General features: G+C 35.7%; 1 protein-coding gene and 1 pseudogene across 1 annotated transcript; both read left to right on the top strand.

The window, feature by feature from the left end:
- Positions 1 to 297: 297 nt before the first annotated feature.
- LOC143404356 (rho GTPase-activating protein 29-like) lies at positions 298 to 11875 on the top strand. The gene is made up of 8 exons (XM_077110068.1): positions 298 to 302; positions 661 to 793; positions 1514 to 1702; positions 1974 to 2111; positions 5174 to 5406; positions 8169 to 8484; positions 8611 to 8719; positions 11025 to 11875. The coding sequence occupies exons 1-8, from the start codon at positions 298 to 300 to the stop codon at positions 11873 to 11875; spliced, it is 1974 nt and encodes a 657-aa protein (XP_076966183.1).
- An 877-nt stretch (positions 11876 to 12752) lies between these two features.
- LOC143403778 (endoplasmic reticulum chaperone BiP pseudogene) lies at positions 12753 to 14859 on the top strand (annotated as a pseudogene).
- Positions 14860 to 20194: the final 5335 nt, after the last annotated feature.

Genomic DNA, 20194 nt, shown 5'->3' with positions numbered 1-20194 from the left:
CTCCAATATCTTTAACATTTTCATATAAACTTTAGAATCAACTTGTTAATTTCTGTATAAAAACATGCAGGGTTCTTCCAAAATCCTATGTACTCAGCAATAAAAGAGAATAAAATCATGGCATTTTCAGATAAACGCATGGTATGGGAGAAGATAATGCTCTGTGAATCTAGGCAAGCCCAAAGAAACAAATGCCAAATGTTCTCTCTGATATAAGGAGGCTGACTCATAGTGGGGTAGGGAGGGGGAACAAGGGAGGACTCTGAAACAGAGGGATGCGAGGGGAAGGGAGAGAACATGGGGTTAGAAATGATGGTGGAATGAGAAGGTCATCATTATGCCAAATACATGTATGAAGACACGAATTGGTATGAATATACTTTGCATATGACCAGAGATGTGAACTATTGTGCTCTACATGTGTAATATGAATTGTAATACATTCCACTGTCATAAGTAAATAAAAAAAGAAAAAAAAGTGTGTTTTATAAGAGATCAAAAAATGAGATGCTTTTTATGTTAGAAATTCAAAATAATAGCTTTTTGTAATATATAAGTAATCTCAAAGTCTAAAAATTATTCCATGTACAATATCATGTTGTATATGTTTTTGTCATTTTACCCTTCTTACATACTAACATTTCTGTTGTAAGGACCCAGCTCCCTTGGAACATTTCAGCAATCATTAATGGCAAAAGCAGCTGCCACCCATAAATTCAGAAAATGGAGATATCCAGCAAGATGTAGATACTGTGAACACATTGTCATATTTCAAGGTCTTAAATGCCAAGAGGTAAGATCTTTTTGGAATCACAATTTTTTCTTTTGCTATATACTCTTTTGTTATGATTTTACTTATTTAGAGATGTGTGTGTCCACACACAAACACACATTTAAATATATATAAATTTGTTGTTTGTACTCCTGGGAACTAAATTTAGGGTCTTGCACATGCCATATTTTTAGAGAGAGAAAAGAGAAAGAGAGAGGGAGAGAGAGAGAGAGACACACACACACACACAGAGAGAGAGAGAGAGAGAGAGAGAGAGATTTTTAATATTTATTTTTCAGTTTTCGGTGGACACAATATCTTTTTTTAAATTTTATTTTTCTGTAGTGCTGAGGATCCAACCCAGCACCCTGGGCACACCAGGGGAGTGCATTACCACTTGAGCCACATCCCCAGCCCATACACTTTTTCTTAAAATTGTGCTTTGAAATGGGCTCTTGCTACATTGGTCTGGCCTTTAACTTGTGAAATTCCTGTTTCAACCCCTCAAGTAGCTGGAATCATGGGCATATGCCATCACACCTAGCTTGCCAGTACATGTTTAATAAAGTCCCACAGTTTATTTTTGTAGTTTTCTTATTTGTTTTCCTGTTAAATGTAATTCACAAACCACAAATAGTACTTTTTCACTTATTTTTGTCGTTATTAGTCGGCCTGTATTTTGCTTAGTTGTGAATAATTTTAAGGTGAGTCAATCAGTTTTCAAATATCATTTTCTTATAGTGTCTTCTTATCTGCCATAAAAAATGCATGGCAAACTTAACCATCGTTTGCGGACATCGTAAACTTCGGGGGAAAATACACCTATTTGGAGCAGAATTGTCCTGTGTTGCCAAAAAGGAGCCAGATGGCATTCCTTTCATAATCAAAATGTGTGCTTCAGAAATCGAAAGGACTGCCTTGAGTTTACAAGTATGTTGTTTACTCTTAAAACTCTAAAAACATAAATGCCTTTGTGATTTGATTTAATGAAAAAGAGATTTTAAGAAAATCAGCACTCTCCATTTGTAATAACTAAATTTATTCACATTTATTTGGAAAATGTTAATTTATTTGACTTCAACTTGTATTTTTTAAATACTAATAAAAATTGAAGTAGATACATCAACTCTGTCTAGATGTCTGCATTTAGCCCTTTGTACTAAAGTGAAATATTGCATTCTGTTTTCCTTTTCTCTTCAAGGGCATCTATAGAGTCAGTGGCAACAAGGCAAAAATCGCAATCCTGTGTCGAGCTCTGGAAAGTGGAAGGCATTTAGTAGATCTGTCCGAATTTTCTTCACACGATATATGTGAAGTGTTAAAATTTTACCTACAAAAGGTTAAAGTTTTATTCTAAACCTACCATCAAATGCAAAGAGCAAAAATATTTTATATTGAATATTTTTCATTAGTATAGACTATGTCATCACCCCCCTCATTATTCTAAGATTTTATAATGATGTACTTTGATGTGGATATATTTCCATCCAGTATTCTGGCCACTCCATGAGCTCCGTCAGTTGTGAACACTTTAGTTCTTGGAACTTTTCTTGATTTTTATTGCCATTCTCCCACCCTTGTACTTGAAGCTCTTCTTTGGAGATGTGTGTGTGTACCATACACAAACACACATATAAATATTTATAAATTTGTTATTTGTACTCGTGGGGATTAAAAATTCAGGGTCTTGCACTTGCTTGGCAAGCATACTTGTTCTCCAGTTCCCTTACCTTTTCTTTATTGTTCTTTTTTTCTTCAAAAACTTTCTAAGACATTTCCTTGTCTTTTTCTTCTTGAATAAGTAAATTACTCCATTTGTGAGATCATGTTTTAATATTCAAGAAGTCTGATTTTCTATTCTTTTGATCACATTTTTTAAATGATTATATGATGCTCTTTTATTGTGGATGTTCATAGATTTTTCTCATTAAGGGTTCTTTTCTCTATTTGGCCTCTAACCTCTGTAGAAATACAATGTGACCCTCATATATAACATTAAATTTTCTATAGCAACATAAAAATTAAAAATAAAGTGAAGTGATTTTTAACATTTCATTTAACATTTTGAATATCTAGTTTTTCAAATTATGAGGTATTTTGTTTATTTATGTATTTGTATTGCAGCTCTTTTTCTTTGAAATCTGGTATCTATTTTTCATTTAGAACACATCTCAATTTAGATCAGTTGCATTTCCAGTACTCTTTCACCATATCTGACTAGTTGCCAGCATATTGACAGCATCATTTTAGAACTTCATTTTGTTCTTTTTCCATCCATTTTGATTTTTGTCTTTCATGGTGGCTAGTTACATGAGTTTGGACTTGAAATCACTTTGGAAGCACTTGAACACATCAAGGCTTTTTAAAAACTTTGAACTTTACTATAAAGTGGTCTAGGTGGACTGTTTGGTATATGCCTAACTACATGTCTCTAGTTCCCTGTTCTGGCACTGGTGTGATCCTCCTGGGAAGGCATTTTTTTCTAATTGTAGATGAACACAATACTTTTAATTAATTTATTTATTTTTATGTGGTGCTGAGGATCCAACCTAGTGCCTCACACATGCCAGATGAGTGCCCTACCATGAGGCACAACCCCAGTCCCCCAGGAAAGGGTTTTTTCCTTGCCTAGAGATGCAGTACCAATACTGTGGAAGCCAGGGTTACTAAGACTGTAGGATCTGTGCTTTCAGTGTGCATATAGCCAACATATCCCCGTTTGAAAACAGTTACCTCTGTGGTCCTTATGTTTGGCATTGCCTCGATTCAGAGAGCCTCTGTATCCCATTGCCCAGAGAAAAATTTTCCAGTTTTAGAAAGGAGATTGCCCTAGTACATGGAGTGGAGACAGGATTCTATAGAGAGCTAAGCTTTCTCCGCTGGCCCACCTGCAACCTAAGCCAAGATCAGAGGACCTGGTAGTGATTGTCTACATCCCTTTAGGATTCTGAAAATCATGTTGAGTGACAAAGAGTCAGTTCTCTTGGAAATGCTGCATCAGGACTTATTCATCTGCTCTTCTACTTGTGAATTGTTGCTTTTTGTTTTCTCTATTTTCCTAGTCCTTATGAGCCTACTGTATTTTAGTGGAATTGCAGGAGGGAAAGAAATTAAGTATAAATTGCTGGGTCTACAATGTTAGCCCAGGAAAGCATTGATAACCCTTTAATCACATTCTACAGATTCCTCAACTGAGAAATGGAGGTTGATACCTTTGAATGACTGGAAGTCTCATAATGTGTCATCCTTAACCTTGTTTAGTCAGTCAGGGAAAGGAGATGAATTGGGTCCAATACAATAAACTTGCATTCTGTTGAGGAATTTTATATGTCTAAGACTTTCATTTGGCAAAGTGTGCTCAATTCTTGCAATAGTGTTAGACAGTAGCCTTTATCTGACTCATTGACCTAAAGCTCCAACAGGTGATGTGACTTGCTTCAGATCCCAGAGTGGTTGAAGATAGAAACTGATCACAGGGCAACACCTTAACTTCCCACAGATATTATAGGACATCAGGTAGCCAACGATTCACTGAATTTTTTATTGTAGGTCAGTAGAAACATTGAAATTCATTTTGGCAGTGGATATTTGTTGTAAGAACTTCTTTTGACCTATTCATGGCAAATCAGCCTGTTTGAAAGTTTCATGAGATGTTGACAGTATGTTTTTGTAGGTCATATTATCTTGTGCTGATCTTCATTCTTGCCTAAGTAAAATCTGTGCCCTTTAGCACTTTGATATTTTTACCCCTTACTCATAAAATCCATGGGTTTCTGATTCATTTTATAGATTCTGTTCACTATTCTATGTTTGTTCCAGTGAAACAGCTGAAGATTATATATTTGGGGGGCAGATGTGAATAGAAGAGTTTTAAAATCCCATAATGAAGCTTAAAGCTTAAACTTCATTTAAAGTTTAGAATTTCACTCATTTTCCATTAATTTGTTATTAACATAAATATAATTTATAGTCAAGATTTTGATTTGCTTTCTAAGTCACTTCTCTACCAAACATATATATTCTATTTTATGGGCAGGGATGAAGCTCAGTACTAGAGTGCTTGCATAGCATGCTTGAGGTCCTAGGTTCAATCCCCAATACTGAAAATGATATCAATAAATACAGATTGACTTTAGAAAATTTTGTTAATCTAAAGGGGACATGCTAAATTATTTGAGTAATTCTCACTTATAGTTGACTTTAACAAAGAAAACAGGCAGAAGATTTTTTCAAAATATTTATTTTTTGGTTGTAGCGGGATGCAATACCTTTATTTTATTTATTATTTTTTATGTAGTGCTGAGGATCAAACCCAGGCCCCTGCATGTGCTAGGCTAACACTCTACCTCTGAGCCACAACCTCAGCCCAAAGGTATTTTTAATATAATTTTGTTTCTTTAGCTACCAGAGCCATTGGTTTTATTCCAATGGTACCAGGAATTTATGCAGCTTGCAAATGTCATCCAACAAATTAACCAAGAACAGAACACCAAAAGGGACAACTCTGAAGACAACACATCTCCAAATATGTGTACAGATATCAACCAAATTTTTCTCAAAACCAAGGACCTTGTAAGAAAATTGCCACCGTTCAATTTTAACACTCTACATTACCTTATCATCCATCTTAAGAGGTAAGAATTTTTATACCATCTTAGCCATTTTTAATTCAACAGGGCAATAGTATTCAGTACATTTATATTGTTATGATTTTCAAAATGATTTTAGGATGTTTTTATTATGTGTTGGGAGAGGGAGACATTGAATACATGTTCATGCAGCAAACATGGTTCCCTCAGATGCTTCCTGTGTGCCAGGCTCTGGCTGGGGAAACTAGGGTGGAAATATAGAGTTTCTGCTATTTGTGGGTTTATCCTCTTGGGGTACAGGTCTGTATATAACCACAGTTCACCATCATTCTTTTTCTAGTAGCTGTGCACAGCTTGTAGGCATGCAGAGGAAGTTTTGGGGGTAGGAATAGAGCAGAAGAGGCAAAAGGCCTTGTGTCTGATTTTTAAGAACTGAGTGGTGATTTGGTATTGAATGTGCAGAAGAGCATATGAGGCAGAGAGAAATGACATGGAGACACAAGAAAGCATTTTGCATTTAGAAAATTTGATTTTATTAGGCTACAATATAGCAAGCAGTAGCAGGAACTGTGCTACCCTTCCTAGAGACTTGATAAAAAATCTTACCTACCTGGCAGATTAGTTGACCAAGGTGTTTCTATGCCCACTAAAGAACTTGGAATCAGGAATTTCACATATTCAGATTTGCCTGTTAGACCTTTCTGACAGTAATTAAGATCTCCTTTTTAAATTTTTTTTAAATTTATTTTTTGTGGCTGGAATTGTGGCTCAGCAGTAGAGATTGTGCAAGGCCCTGGGTTCGAACCTCAGTCCCACATACAAATAAATAAATAAAATAAAAATTTAAAAAAATTTATTAGTTCAAATCAGTTATACATGACAGCAGAATGCTTTTCAATCCATTGTACACAAATGGAGCACAAATTTTCATTTCTCTGTACATGATGTAGAGTCATACCACATGTGCCGTCATACATGTACTTAGGGTAATGATGTTTGTCTCATTCCACCATCTTTCCTACCCCATACCCCTCCTCTTCCTTCCCTCTCCTGAGCCCAATCAATGTTCCTCCATCCCCAGGAACCCTATTATGTATCAACATTTATTTATCAGAGAGAATTTTGGCCTTTGATTTTGGGGGATTGGCTTACTTCATGATATTCACCAACTCCATCCATTTACCTATAAATGCCATTATTTTATTCCCTTGTAATGCTGAGTAATAGTCCATTGTGTATATATACCACAGTTTTTTTAACTATTCATATCTTGAAGGGCTTCAAATTATTCCATGAAATATAAAAGGAGGAAACCCTTCCAAACTCATTCTGTGAAGCTAGTATCATCCTGATACCCAAACCAGCCAGAGACACATCAAGGAAAGAAAATTTCAGACCCATATCTACACGATGAACATAGATGCAAAAATTCTCAATAAAATTCTGGCAAATCACATACAAAAACATATGAAAAAAAAACAATGCACCATGATCAAGTTGTGTATTCCAGGGATGCAAGGTTGGTTCAACATACAGAAATCAATGAATGTAATTCATCACATCAATAAACCTAAAGAGAAGAAACCTATGATTATATCAATTGATGCAGAGAAAGCATTTGACAAAATACAGTACCTTTTCATGTTCAAACTATTAGAAAAACTAGGGGTAGTAGGAATATACCTCAACATAGTAAAAGCTCTCTATTTTAAACCTAAGGCTAACATCATTCTAAATGAAGAAAAATTGGAAGCATTCCATCTAAAAATTGTTCAACATAATCCTTGCCACTCTAGCCAGAGCAATTAGGTGAAAGAAATTCAAGGGAATACAAATAGGAAAAGAAGTACTTAAATTACCATTTTTGCCAACGACATATTTTATACTTGGAGGATCCAAAAAACTCCACCAGAAAACTTCTAAAATAATAAATGAATTTGGCAAAGTAGCAGGATATAAAATTAATACCCATAAATCAAATGCATTTCTATACATCAGTGGTGAATCCTCTGAAAGACAAATAGCAAAGCTAACCCATTCACTAGATATATATATATATATATCATATATATATATATCATATATATATATCACAGCTACTTTACCCATAGATGAATCTAGTATCATCCTGATAGCTAAACCAGGCAGAGACAGATTTCTTTGGATAGTCATAGAAATATCAAGCTGAGAGTGCTTGAAGTAAAACCAGAACATTGATAGTGGCAATAGAACAGAGAGGTGTTCAGGAGAGAGAACCATCCAGGCTAGGAAACTAGCTGTGGGCAGCTGGGAGTGTGGCTAGTGATAGAACACTTGCCTAGCACATGTGAGACACTGGGTTTGATACTCAGCACTGCATAAAAATAAATAAATTAAATAAAGGTATTGTGTCCATCTCTAGGTAAAAATTATTTTTTTAAAAAAGAAAAATAACTGGGCAGTGAGAGAGAAATTGACAGTGCTGTTTCAGTTTCCAGTTCTTATACTGGAACGGGGAGTATATCCCACATACAATGATGGAGCAATTTTTTGAGGTGTTTTTCTTCCTTCTGCTACTGAGTTCAGTAGTTCCTTCTACTTACATGCATTTTATCCTAATATAGTACTCTGAAACTCAGTTTGGTGTGTGGTAAGTACCATAATGAAACAAAGGATTCTTTCCCTGGACCCACCAAACTTGACCCTTGACAAACGTTTTGTAGTCTTCTATAGCCCGAGTTTTCTCCAACCTTCTCAAGTCATAGTAAACTAACATTAAAGACATCTATTAGGCAAATCTCATACACTTTATGTGTTCTTCTTTTCAGGGTTGCAGACCATTCTGAAGAAAACCTGATGAACTCAAAAAACTTGGGGGTGGTATTTGGACCCTGTGTCATGAGGCCCAGGCCTACAACCACTCCTGGTACCATCTCCTCCTCTCTTGTTGCATATGCCAATCAGGCCCTGTTGGTCGAATTCCTCATTACCAATGCAGAGATGATCTTTGATGGGTCCCTAGACCCACAAAATGTTTCATCTAGTACTGACGTTGTTGCACCTCGGGTGGATAAAAGCCCTCCTTGCAAACCCGTAATATCAACAGAACATTCCACAAAGTCACAATATTTTTCTATGAAGCAAGTGAGTTTTGACCATTACAGAATTGCATTAAATTTGTGATGTTTATGTTAACAAGTTAATAGTCTTTGAACTGTTTGTTTTGAGATGTGTTTTGCTTTTAGTTTAAAACTTTTCTTGTTTCAATAGGATATTCACACTGCAGATATTGAAATTAAAAATTATGAATTGGCTACATCATTTGAGGAATCAGAACGCAAGCAAAATGCATTGGAAAAATGGGATGCATGTCTCATTGGTGAGTGGTCATGTAACATATATCCTTGCATATTTCAAACCTTGCCAAGAAGTCGTGATTAAAAACCAAGGTGAGGGCTGGGCTTGTAGCTCAGTGGTAAAACGCTTGCCTCGGCATGTGTGCGGCCATGAGTTGGATCCTCAGTACCATATAAAACAAATAAATAAAGACAAAAATATTGTGTCCATCTACAATACTCATCCTTTAAAAAAAAACAAGGGGTATTAAGTTGAGGTAAGTTCAAACTTCAAGGTTTTATTAGTTAACTTTTCTAGCCATTGAGAAAGTTTAGTGAATGTCATTTAAATGAATATCATGCTTTGTTTCTCTCTTGTAAAAAGATATCTTGAAATTCATAAATTATTTTTGTTCTCTTTCTGAGATTTGTTTTCACCTTCACTTCTTTGTCATCAATTAAAGTCAAAACAGAAAAAAGCTGGACTCCTGAAAATCAAAAAAAAAAAAAAAATAGACTCCTAAAGTTTTTTGATGTCCCTTTACCTGTGGCCTAACTTTAGCACATTAAGCACACATGTCTTCCATTTTCTTGGCTCCAGTCTTTTTGTTCACTGTTTTTAATCATTTTATTTCAGTGTATCATTTCTGGTAAGGGGGTTGAAAACCTTCCATTCCTTACTGCTCTAGTAGAGCTTAATCTGAATTTTTCAATATATAGTCATAAATGTTAAATTTGATATATAAAATTAATGAAATATCAATAAGTGTAGCCTGAGAAAGTCTGAAAACAAAGAGTCCATTTCCTCTCTGCAAAGAAAAACACTGGACTCACTGATTCCATTTATCTGATTTGATCTTATCAGCACTTCTGTGCTATGAACCTTGACCTCATTTAAGCCATAGTTAACAGTCTCAGGAAGGTAAATAATGCCAAGGGTCATGTCCTTAAATTATTGTTGATTCAGGATTTGAACCTCATCCTGTCTCATTCCTAAATGTAACCTTGTTTTGCTGTCCAATGAAATTGGATTCGCAGGTAGGTATAGTAATAACAATAAATAATTTTAAAATATTTGAAATTTTCATTACATACCAGGTAATTCTGAACCTTTTATTTAGAAGATCATTAATAACACATGCCAACATATCTCCACATAGGAGTTTGTCTTGACAGAAGAAGGCAGGTAGGGCTAGTGCATTAGGCTTGCCCAGGGCAGAACTGGAGCAGGAGCTGAGACAGCACCCAGGCAGCTAGAAGTGGTGCTAGAAGTTCTGCAGGACTGTAAATATGTTTTGGTGGTTGCCATCCAACCACAATGGCTCAGCTCCCTTCTATCAATGTGGAGAAGGGCCCAGGACAGCAAATCACATGAGCACTGCCTGAGAACCAGGGAAGAGAGGCCAGCAGCCTCAGGTGAGGAAGGAGGTCAGATGAGATGATGACCTGCGATCATCATCAAGTGATGCTGCTGTGCACCTGTCTTCAAACCACTGCCCAAGGATGTGGGAGAAGGACCAGGTGGCAGGGATGAGGACTGTGGGCTATGAACAGGGCTGTTGGAAAGCCATCAGACCAGTGGCAAGGCACACAATTGTCTGATGTTTCTCAGCAGGGAGAAGAGGATCATGGCCAGAGGGCTGCACCTTTCTAGTAACAGGAGCTTCTAAGGCACATGCAGCAAAGACAGAGTGGGAGATGCTAGGGTTTTAGGTGAGAAAACAGGGACCTTGGGACCAGACTAGAGGAGAAAGAGAAGAAGGTAAGTCTGGAGTCTACAGAACCAGTAGCACAATGGCAATTCTGACAGCTCTTCAACCTTCCTTTGTGCAGAGGATGTTGCCATGTATTAGTGGATCAGCTGGGAGAGCATCCAAGTCCTCTCTGGTGTGTTGCCCTCAGTATGGACAGAATGTAGCTGGAGAGCAGATTAAGTGACAGGCAAAGTCCTTGGGATTCAGGACATGGAGTTTGTTTTTGTACAGAATAGTGTTACTGTTCTAGAGTTACCATTGTCTGCCTGTTGAAATCAGGAAAGTCTTAACACAGAAAATATTCATTCATGGGTAGTATATTAAAACAAGTAACTACAGGAAGTGTTTTTTTTTTTTATTTTATGTGCTTTGTGACTATTTATACTATTAAGATAAATTTTAAAAAGTAATGCTTTAATTAAAAATGTGCCTTTAATATTGTATGGATTTTTAATTCCTCTGCATAGATGACTGAGAAAATAGTGTTGGAAAAATATGTAAGTCTCTGTTGTTTGAGAGAATGCCCATTCATAATAACCACACTTCCTTATTAACCAAGCTTCATGAAGTTAAAAAAAAATCTCTTCTTTTTCAGATCACAAAGAACTTGAATCATCATCACAAAAGATGGACAATATATGTAAAACCACGAAACCACTTAGTCTGAAATCTGATGTGACAACAAATGATATTCAGAGGCCTATGCCAAGCACCAAGATCAGATGTTGCTGTTTGCCTGTAGATAGATTCCATCTTGCAAGCTCTCCTAATGAGAAAAACAGGAGAAATGTGGGAAATGTCAATTCAGACAAGTTTTGCCAGAATCTTACCTTTGAAGGACTTAATATAAAAGATACCTCTACTACTGTTGGCTCCCAAATTAATGGTTTTGATCAGCAGATTTCAGAAAAAACTCAGGAACAAAAATGTGAACTAAAGAACTTAACTGGCATGAGTGCAGTGATTGTGCCAAGTGTACTCCAGGAAAAAGTGACAATGAGCATCAATGATAGTGGTGACCATTCCAATGGTGCCACACAGCCCAACACGCCAGCCAGTTCAGCAAGAGAGGCACCAGTGAGACTGTCTTCTCATTCTCACCGTCTTGCTCCTGCAAGAGCACCCAGAATAGTGCAGCCCCATCTCGGGACAACATTTTACAAACCACCTATCCTGACCAGCAAAGTCAGGGGGACTGAGGAGAGACCAGCTTCACCTTTAGCAACAGTGCCTCCTAGCACAGCTCTTACTCCCCTGAGTCATGTGGAGAAATCTGTTCCAGAGGCAGACAGCACATCAGCTTATGCTTTGAAACCAGCTGCTGAGCCTAAAGAGAACTGTGAGGAGGTTGGCCTGCCTGACATGAATCCAATGTGCCAGGGACTCAGGCTAAAACAAATGGAAGAGGTACAAGACCTTGAATTTGAAATGCCACAGTTTGTGTAGGTGGTCAAAATTCAGTTTTTTTTTTCTTGTTTCGTTTTTATGTATTGTGTTTATTTTATGAAAGAATGTTGTAACAGAACCACTTTTGTATAGGATTTTCAAAGTGTATATTTTGCCTCTTGGCCTTGTATTGTGTTTGCTAGTCATATAGAATGATAGAGTTTTAGTCATATAGAATGATAGTGCCTCACTGGTATTGTCTTTAAATTCTGTGTTTTTGAAGTTTTGCATAAAATAAGTACTATAATTTAAAACTTAAAATAATATTCTCTATAAAATGATTCATGTAAATGCATCTTTAATGTATAATATTGTTCTCAACAAATAGGGGCAGTAGGGAAAAATGAGCTTTATTTTGGAGCAAACCTGGTGCTGACTCATAAAATGCTTCTGAATGCAAGTGCCTGAAAAATCTTGATTGGGTATGAATATATTTTTTCCCACATAATGTTCTAGTACATCTTTGACCACTTGTGTTGTTATAGCATGTGTGGAATCATTGGCAATTCACTTAACTTTTTAAATATTTACATAGTGGCCTAAAAGCTTGCGAATCTGTGTGTACTAGAATTCTACTTGTCAGTTTTTACATATAGTAATTAATACAATTGTAGAAAGAAAATGCACTTCAATACTAAAAAGTTTGAGACATTGGCAGAGACAACACAGACGAACAGAGTTGAGGCATCTTGAGTTTAAGAGACCTGTAACCTCACTGCTGTCAGCTGCAGCCTATTGCTGGATTGCTGGCGACTTCTGGCTGTCTGCTGATGAGAGCAAGTGGCCAACAGCTAGGGCAAGATAAAGCTCTCTCTGGTGGCCGCGGTTCTGCTGCTGCTCTGCGCAGCATGGCTGAGCAGGATGACAAGAAAAGGACATGGGTACCATGGTCGTCATCGACCTGGGGACCACTTACTCCTGCTTCAGGGCGTTCAAGAATGGCCAGTGGAGATCATCTCCAATGATCAGGGAAAGTGCATCAGGCCGTATTATGTGGCCTTCACCCCTGAAGAAGAACATCTGATCCTCGATACAGTCAAGAATCAGCTCATCTCCAAACCTGAGAACACGGTCTTCGAAACCCAGCGGCTCATTGGCAGCACAGGGAATGACCCTTCTGTGTAGCAAGACACCAAGTTCTTGCCTTTCAAAGTGTTTGAAGAGAAACATAAACATAAACCATACATTCAGGTTGACATTGGAGGTGGGCAAACTAAGACATTTGCTCCAGAAGAAATCTCTGCTATGATTCTCACTAAAATGAAAGAGACTGCTGAGGCTTATTTGGGAAAGAAGGTTACCTATGCAGTTGTTACTCTATCAGCCTTTTTTAATGATGCCACTGGCAAGCAACCAAAGATGCTGGAACTATTGATGGCATGAATGTTATGAGGATCATCAATGAGCCTAGAGCAGCTGCTATTGCTTATGGTCTGGATAAGAGGGAGGGAGAGAACATCATTTTGGTGTTTGATCTGGGTGGTGGAACCTTCTATGTGTCTCTTCTCCCCATTGACATTTTGATGTCTTCGAAGTCATGGCCACCAATAGAGATACTCATCCAGGTGGAGAAGACTTTGACCAGCATGTTATGGAACATTTAGTCAGGCTGTACAAAAAGAAGACTGGCAAAGATGTTAGGAAAGAAAACAGAGCTGTGCAGAAACTCCAGCATGAAGTAGAAAAGGCCAACTGGACCCTGTCTGCTCAACATTAAGCAAGAATTAAAATCAAGTCCTTCTATGAAGAAGACTTTTCTGAAACCCCGACTCAGGAAAAATTTGAAGAGAAAACATGGACCTGTTCTGGTCTACCATGAAGCCTGTTCAGAAAGTACTGGAGGATTCTGCCTTGATGAAGTCTGATATTGATGAGATTGTTCTTGTTGGTGGCTCTACTCAAATTGCAAAGATTCAACAACTTGTTAAAGAGTTCATCAATGGCAAAGATCCATCCTGTGGCATAAACCCAGATGAGGCTGTTGCATATGGTGACACTGTCCAGGCTGGTGTACTCTCTGATGATCAAGATACAGGTGACCTAGTACTGCTTGAAGTATGTCCCCTGACACTTGGTATTGAAACTGTGGGAGGTGTCATGAGCAAACTGATACCAAGGAACACTGTGGTACCCACCAAGAAGTCTCAGATCTTTTCCACAGCTTCTGATAATCAACCTACTGTTGCAATCAAGGTCTATGAAGGTAAAGGACCCCTGAAAAAAGACAACCACCTTCTGGGTACATTTGATCTCACTGGAATTCCTCCTGTGGGGTCCCCCAGATTGAAGTCACTTTTGAGATAGATGTGAATGTTATTTTTGGGGGCGACAGCTGAAGACAAAGGTAAAGAGAACAAAAATAAGATTACAATTACCAATGACCAAAATTGCCTGACACCTGAGGAAATTGAAAAGATGGTTAATGATGTTGAGAAGTTTGCTGAGGAAGACAAAAGATGCAAGGAGTGCCTTGATACTAGGAATGACTTGGAAAGCTACGCCTACTCTCTAAAGTATCAGATTGGAGATAAAGAAAAGTTGGGAGGCAAACTTTCCTCTGAAAATAAGGAGACCATGGAAAAAGCTGTAGAGGAAAAGATTGAATGGCTGGAAAGCCACCAAGAAGCTGACATTGAAGACTTCAAAACTAAAAAGGATCTAGAAGAAATTGTTCAGCCAATTATCAGCAAATTCTATGGAAGTGTAGGCCCTCCCCCAACTGGTGAAGAGGCTACAGCAGAAAGAGACGAGTTGAAGACACTGATCTGCTAGTGCTGTAATATTGTAAATACTGGTCTCAGAACTTTCCTTAGGAGAAAACCAAGAGAACTTAAGTCTCAAATGTAATTGGAATCTTCACCTCAGAGTGGAGTTGAAAATGCTATAGCCCAAGTGGCTGTTTACTGCTTTCCATTAGCAGTTGCTCACATGTTTTGGGGAAGAGAGAGAGGAGGAATTGGCTATCTTAAAAAACTGGATATAAAAATGTGGGTCAGGATGTGTGTTCACCTCAGAAATGTTCTATTTAACGATTGGGTCATGCACATCTGGTGTAGGAACTTTTTTCTACCATAAGTGACACCAATAAATGTTATTTAAAAAAAAAAATACTAAAAGTTTGGAACTGTCATAAAATAAAAATTTGTACAGATAAAGCTAAGAGATAAATCACTATCAGAAGCATTAAAACCATCTAAAGCCAAATAACTAAACTATATAATTTAAATTATAATATATTTATATATTATATATTATGTATTATTTATTATATACTACATATAATAGATTTATATATATCTATATGATATAAGTTGTTTATATATAATTATAATATAATCCATGTTTTATATATCATATTAATATTAATTATACTAATATAATAATTGTATTATTATCTTATTAATAATAGAAATTATATTATTATATAATTACATTACAATGATATGCAATATAATATAAATTAATATAAATCTAAATATATTATATGATATATAATAAATATGTTATAGATAATAAAATAATATTTATATATTTAATTTATATTTTATTTTATTATATGTGTATATAATATACACATATTTCATATATTATGTATAATTCATATTAAATACATATGAATCATAAACATTTTGATATGTAATATATAATTTATATAATATACATACTTATATATTTATATATCAATATATATAATTTATATATAAATATATAAGTATGTATATTAAATAAATTATATATAATATATTATGAATATATATTTATATATTAATATACATAAAATTTATATATATATATTTTATATATTTTTATTATATGTATATATGATAAAATAAATGTATTATACATAATATAAATTAGAAGGTTATATAAATATATTGTATTTAATTTATATTATATATGTATTATATAACATGCAATATATTTATATGATATTATAATTTAAATTATATAGATAAATTATGTCTTATTTGACTTTAGATGATTTTAATACATTTGATAGTTTTTAACCCCTTAACTTTATCTGTATAAATTTTTATTTTATGACATTTTTAACCTTTTTTGTATTTTTTATAATGGTCTTAAAAAATGCATGCTTCAGATATTTTTAATTTCAATGCATTTTCTCCTGACATTATGAGGGTTTGGTTAAAACCATTCCTTTGGATGTATGCCTGCAATCCCAGTAGCTTGGGAGGCTGAGACAGGTGGGATCTCAAGTAGAAAGTCAGCCTTAACAATGGCAAAAACTCTTAGCAATCCTGTCTTTAAATAAAGTTCATAAAAAGAGTGGGGATGCGGCTCAATGATTGAGTGTCCCTTACTTCAATTTTCAGTACCCACCCCCCAAAATCCTTTTGTATGAAATCTTTTGACTTATAAATCACTTTACATACTTTTTCTACCTGGACTATCAACTAGTGAAAATGCATATGTCATTAGAATTGAGCAATAATTTATTTAAGTTCATTTTGAGAGTATAGTAAGTCACATTGTTTGCAATTTCAGAGATGTAGATGACTGAATGTGTTTCACTTATAAAATACCCAGTTTTTATAAACTAGTCCATTCCTGTTATTTTCTGGGTTTCATCATCTTGCCTAAAATATGATGTAAAAGGGACAAAAATAAAATAGCATTCTTGGTATGTGTGAACTATATTGTGAGTCAATGTTTTTGTATGATCAAATTATACTTGATAAAAATTATATGTATAGGTTTATACACACATTATTATATGTAAATTATTTCAAGTACAATAAGTTATTGTGGCTTCTCTGAAATTTTTGCCTCTTGGAGTATGATACTTTAAGATTATTAACTATTGACTCAGTGGTCAACACATGGGCTCACCACTTGACTATAATATGAAATGTGTTTTAGGGCATGTAATCTTATTATAGTTCTCCATAACATTAAGGACTAAGGAAAAATGAACAAATGGACTTTTTAATGCTAAAGCCAGTTTTTAGCCTTCTTTATACAAAGTACAAGAATCATATTGGTTTGAAAACTTAAAAATAAAATCAGAGTTAACATTTATTGAGCTTTGTGTATTTAGAGTTTACCAAGTTGAAATTTCACAGCAACTTCTAATGGGTAAGTAAGCATTTTATAATTCCTGTGTTACAGATGAGGAAACTGAGGCTTAGCTAAGTGACATGCTTTTAGTTTTCAGAGATGCAGCAAGCAGAATTGAATCTCAAATACAGGGTTGTGAAATTTTGATTAGTGCTTCTTTTTTTTTGGGTACCAGAGAGCCACATCCACAACCCTATTTTGTTTTTTATTTAGAGTAGGGTCTCACTGAATTTCTTAGCACCTTGCTTTTGCTTTTGCTGAGGCTGGCTTTGAACTTGCAATTCTCCTGCCTCAGCCTCCCAGTGGGATTACAGGCATGAGCCACTGTGCCTGGCTGCTTAGTACTCTTAATGAATGTGATTACTAAATAATAGCAGGAAACACTGAACAATAGAAAATGCATCTTTTGATGTTTTTATTGTAAAATACACTTACAATTTGCCATTTAGACCATTTTGAAGTGTACAGTTAAGTAACACTATGTATATTCACATTGTCCAAGGTGGCGTGTATTGCTGCGTCATCAGTTGACAGAAAGCAGAAGGGGGGAAAGGGATGTGAATGATGTGTGAAGCCTCTTATATAAGGGCATTCATTCTGTTAAAAAATATAGAGCTCCATGACCTAATCACACGTTTTGACTTATAAATCACATTACATACTTTTTCTACCTGTACTATCAACCAGTGAAGACGTATATGTCATTAGAATTGAGACATAATTTATTTAAGTTGATTTTGAGAGCATAGTAAGTCTCATTTTCCCTTTTGCTGCTGTCACAATAGTGATTGTCACAACATATACATTTGGGAAGAACATATTCAGACCATAGCAACCATGTTTAATACACTGTAAAGACAAATCCTTCTGGGGAAAGAATGTTGGTTTAAATCATGTGGAAAGTCCTTTCTAACTCTGAACCTAAGACTGTAGGGTAAATAGACCTTGATTCTAGTGGGCTGTTTCCAAATATGTGTCCATACATGGCAGTGCCCTGTGCTGATGCAGTTTGCATCCTGAGGTTTCAGCTACCAGCCAGGGATCACTGCACTGTGGCCCTGGTTCCCATCTCCATCTTGCTACTAACATGAACTGATGTCACTATTGGATTGTAGGATTTAAGGACTGTTGTGTAGTTTAAAGCTTTAGGTTGTTGATATTTAATTACAATAATTAAACAAACATTGAATGACAATTTACTATACACCATCACCATGCTAGATAACAGAGACAAGACAATCTTTAAAAACACTTTCTGGGCTGGAATAAAGCTCAGTTAAGTGCTTGCCTAACATGTGCAAGGCTCTGTGTTCAATTTCCAGTACTAAAAACAAACAAAAAACCTTTCTGTATTTGTGGAACTTACAACTACATACTATCAGGGATTGGCAGCTAACTCTCAGTGGATTCTATTTTCACATTTGAAAAAGTCAGATTTGTTTAAGTACCATGTTTTCAAGAAAAAAAAATAGCAGAATGTCCTGTAAATAAAGTCTGAGAATAGGACTAAACTTTTAAATTGAAGCTAAAATATGTAACTTGTACTATTTCAAAAACATTATTTCCCATTTGTAAAATTCTTATCTTCCCCTTGGAACTGCAGAGTGAACCCTGGGGAGCTTAACCGCTGAGTCACATTCAGAGATCTTATTTTTTGAGACAGTATCTCACTAATTTATTGAGACTGGCTTTGAGCTAATGATCCTCCTGCCTCACACTCCCAAGCCACTGGAATTAAAAGCATGGATGGACCTCCCATTTCTAAAATTGTAATTATTATATTTGTACACCCAGTTTTCTTTCAGGAGACTTTAATTGAAAACTCTCCTGAAGGCTGGGATGTGTTTCAGTGGTAAAGCACTTTCCTTGCATGCTGAGGCCCTGGGATTGAGCTCCAGTGCTAGAGAGAAGGAAGGAAAGAAGGAAAGAAGGAAGGAAGGAAGGAAGGAAGGAAGGAAGGAAGGAAGGAAGGAAGGAAGGAAAAAAGGAAGGAAGGAATGGGGGAAGGAGAGAAAGGAGAAAAGGGAAAAGTGAGGGAGAGAGGGAGGAAAAAGGAATGGAAGGAAGGAAGGAACAAAGAAAGGAAGGCAGGCAAGGAAAAAGATCAGGAAAAGAAAATTATAATGAACACCAATTAAAAGGTCTTCTGCTAACCTACATATTAGTCATTCAATACAGGAACCAAAGCCCTTGTATGACTATTTAAATTAATTAAAATTCTACAAAATCAAATTTCACTATCTCAGTCCCACCACTTATTTCAAGAACTCAGTAACCACATGGGCTCATGGGCTGGTGGCTATTATACCTGACAGTGCAGTGCAGATACTGTACATTTCTGTCATGGCAGAAAGTTCTATTGGACAACACTGATAAAGAGGAAGCATCACATCAAGATACTGGTATTGTGGATGTGTTAAAGAATATTCAATAAAATTAGACACCATACATGTTAAAAAAAAAAACACTTAGCAAATTGTGACCTACAAGAAGAAATCCTGAAACTAAAAAAAAAAGGACCTTCTTAACAAACCAGTCAAATTGGCAGCATCTCATTCATGATGTTGGCAAAATAACATCATTTGGAAAATAGCCTCTTTGCTGTGTATATACAAAAAAGCATCGTAATGACTTTAAAAGTCCCAAATCTTGTAAACAAATCTGGGTTGATTATCAATTGAATGTTACAAATAGAAAACCAACCAGGAAAACTAGTTCATCTAATGCATAATAGCACAGCACTAAAATAACAGACTGGAAATTCTTCCATGAAACAAAGCCACTGAGGGGTGTGTTAACATAGTGAAAGTTCTTTCTTGACTAACTGCTCAACAGGGGTCAAACTAGACTTTTGAAATTCATAAGGAATTTTCTAACTCTTTTTTGACTGTGGTCTGCCTTTAGTGAATATACATATGTGAATATACTTTTTTAAAACTATATTTCACTCAATTTTTTTCTAGTATATTTTTGTTGTAAGAGTTCATACACACTGATTTAAAAAACTACTTCTTGCTACTGCAGCTCTAGATACTAGTAGAGCTAAATTCCAATTGACATATGAAAATAGGGTCCTATATGATATCTTTGATCTTAAATCTGGTATCAGTAATCATAAAGTCTAAAAACCACTGCACTGAAGTTTAGTAATTCCTATTTATTACATGCTAGGCATTATACAAAGTGCTTAATTCCATTTATTTTATTTACTTCTGAAATAACTGTGTGTTAGGAAGTAGG

Source organism: Callospermophilus lateralis, chromosome 7, assembly GCF_048772815.1.
Source record: "Callospermophilus lateralis isolate mCalLat2 chromosome 7, mCalLat2.hap1, whole genome shotgun sequence".
In the NCBI taxonomy this organism is placed as follows: Eukaryota; Metazoa; Chordata; class Mammalia; order Rodentia; family Sciuridae; genus Callospermophilus; species Callospermophilus lateralis.
Note: the sequence above shows the minus strand (reverse complement) of the source record. Positions and strands in the feature narration are given on the sequence as shown.

What these genes read in the sequence shown, in the direction of transcription:
- LOC143404356 (XM_077110068.1), top strand. An exon ending in AAGGTCTTAAATGCCAAGAG is followed by an intron (nt 794 to 1,513) that starts GTAAGATCTTTT and finishes ATTTTCTTATAG; the next exon opens with TGTCTTCTTATCTGCCATAA. An exon ending in GGACTGCCTTGAGTTTACAA is followed by an intron (nt 1,703 to 1,973) that starts GTATGTTGTTTA and finishes TTTCTCTTCAAG; the next exon opens with GGCATCTATAGAGTCAGTGG.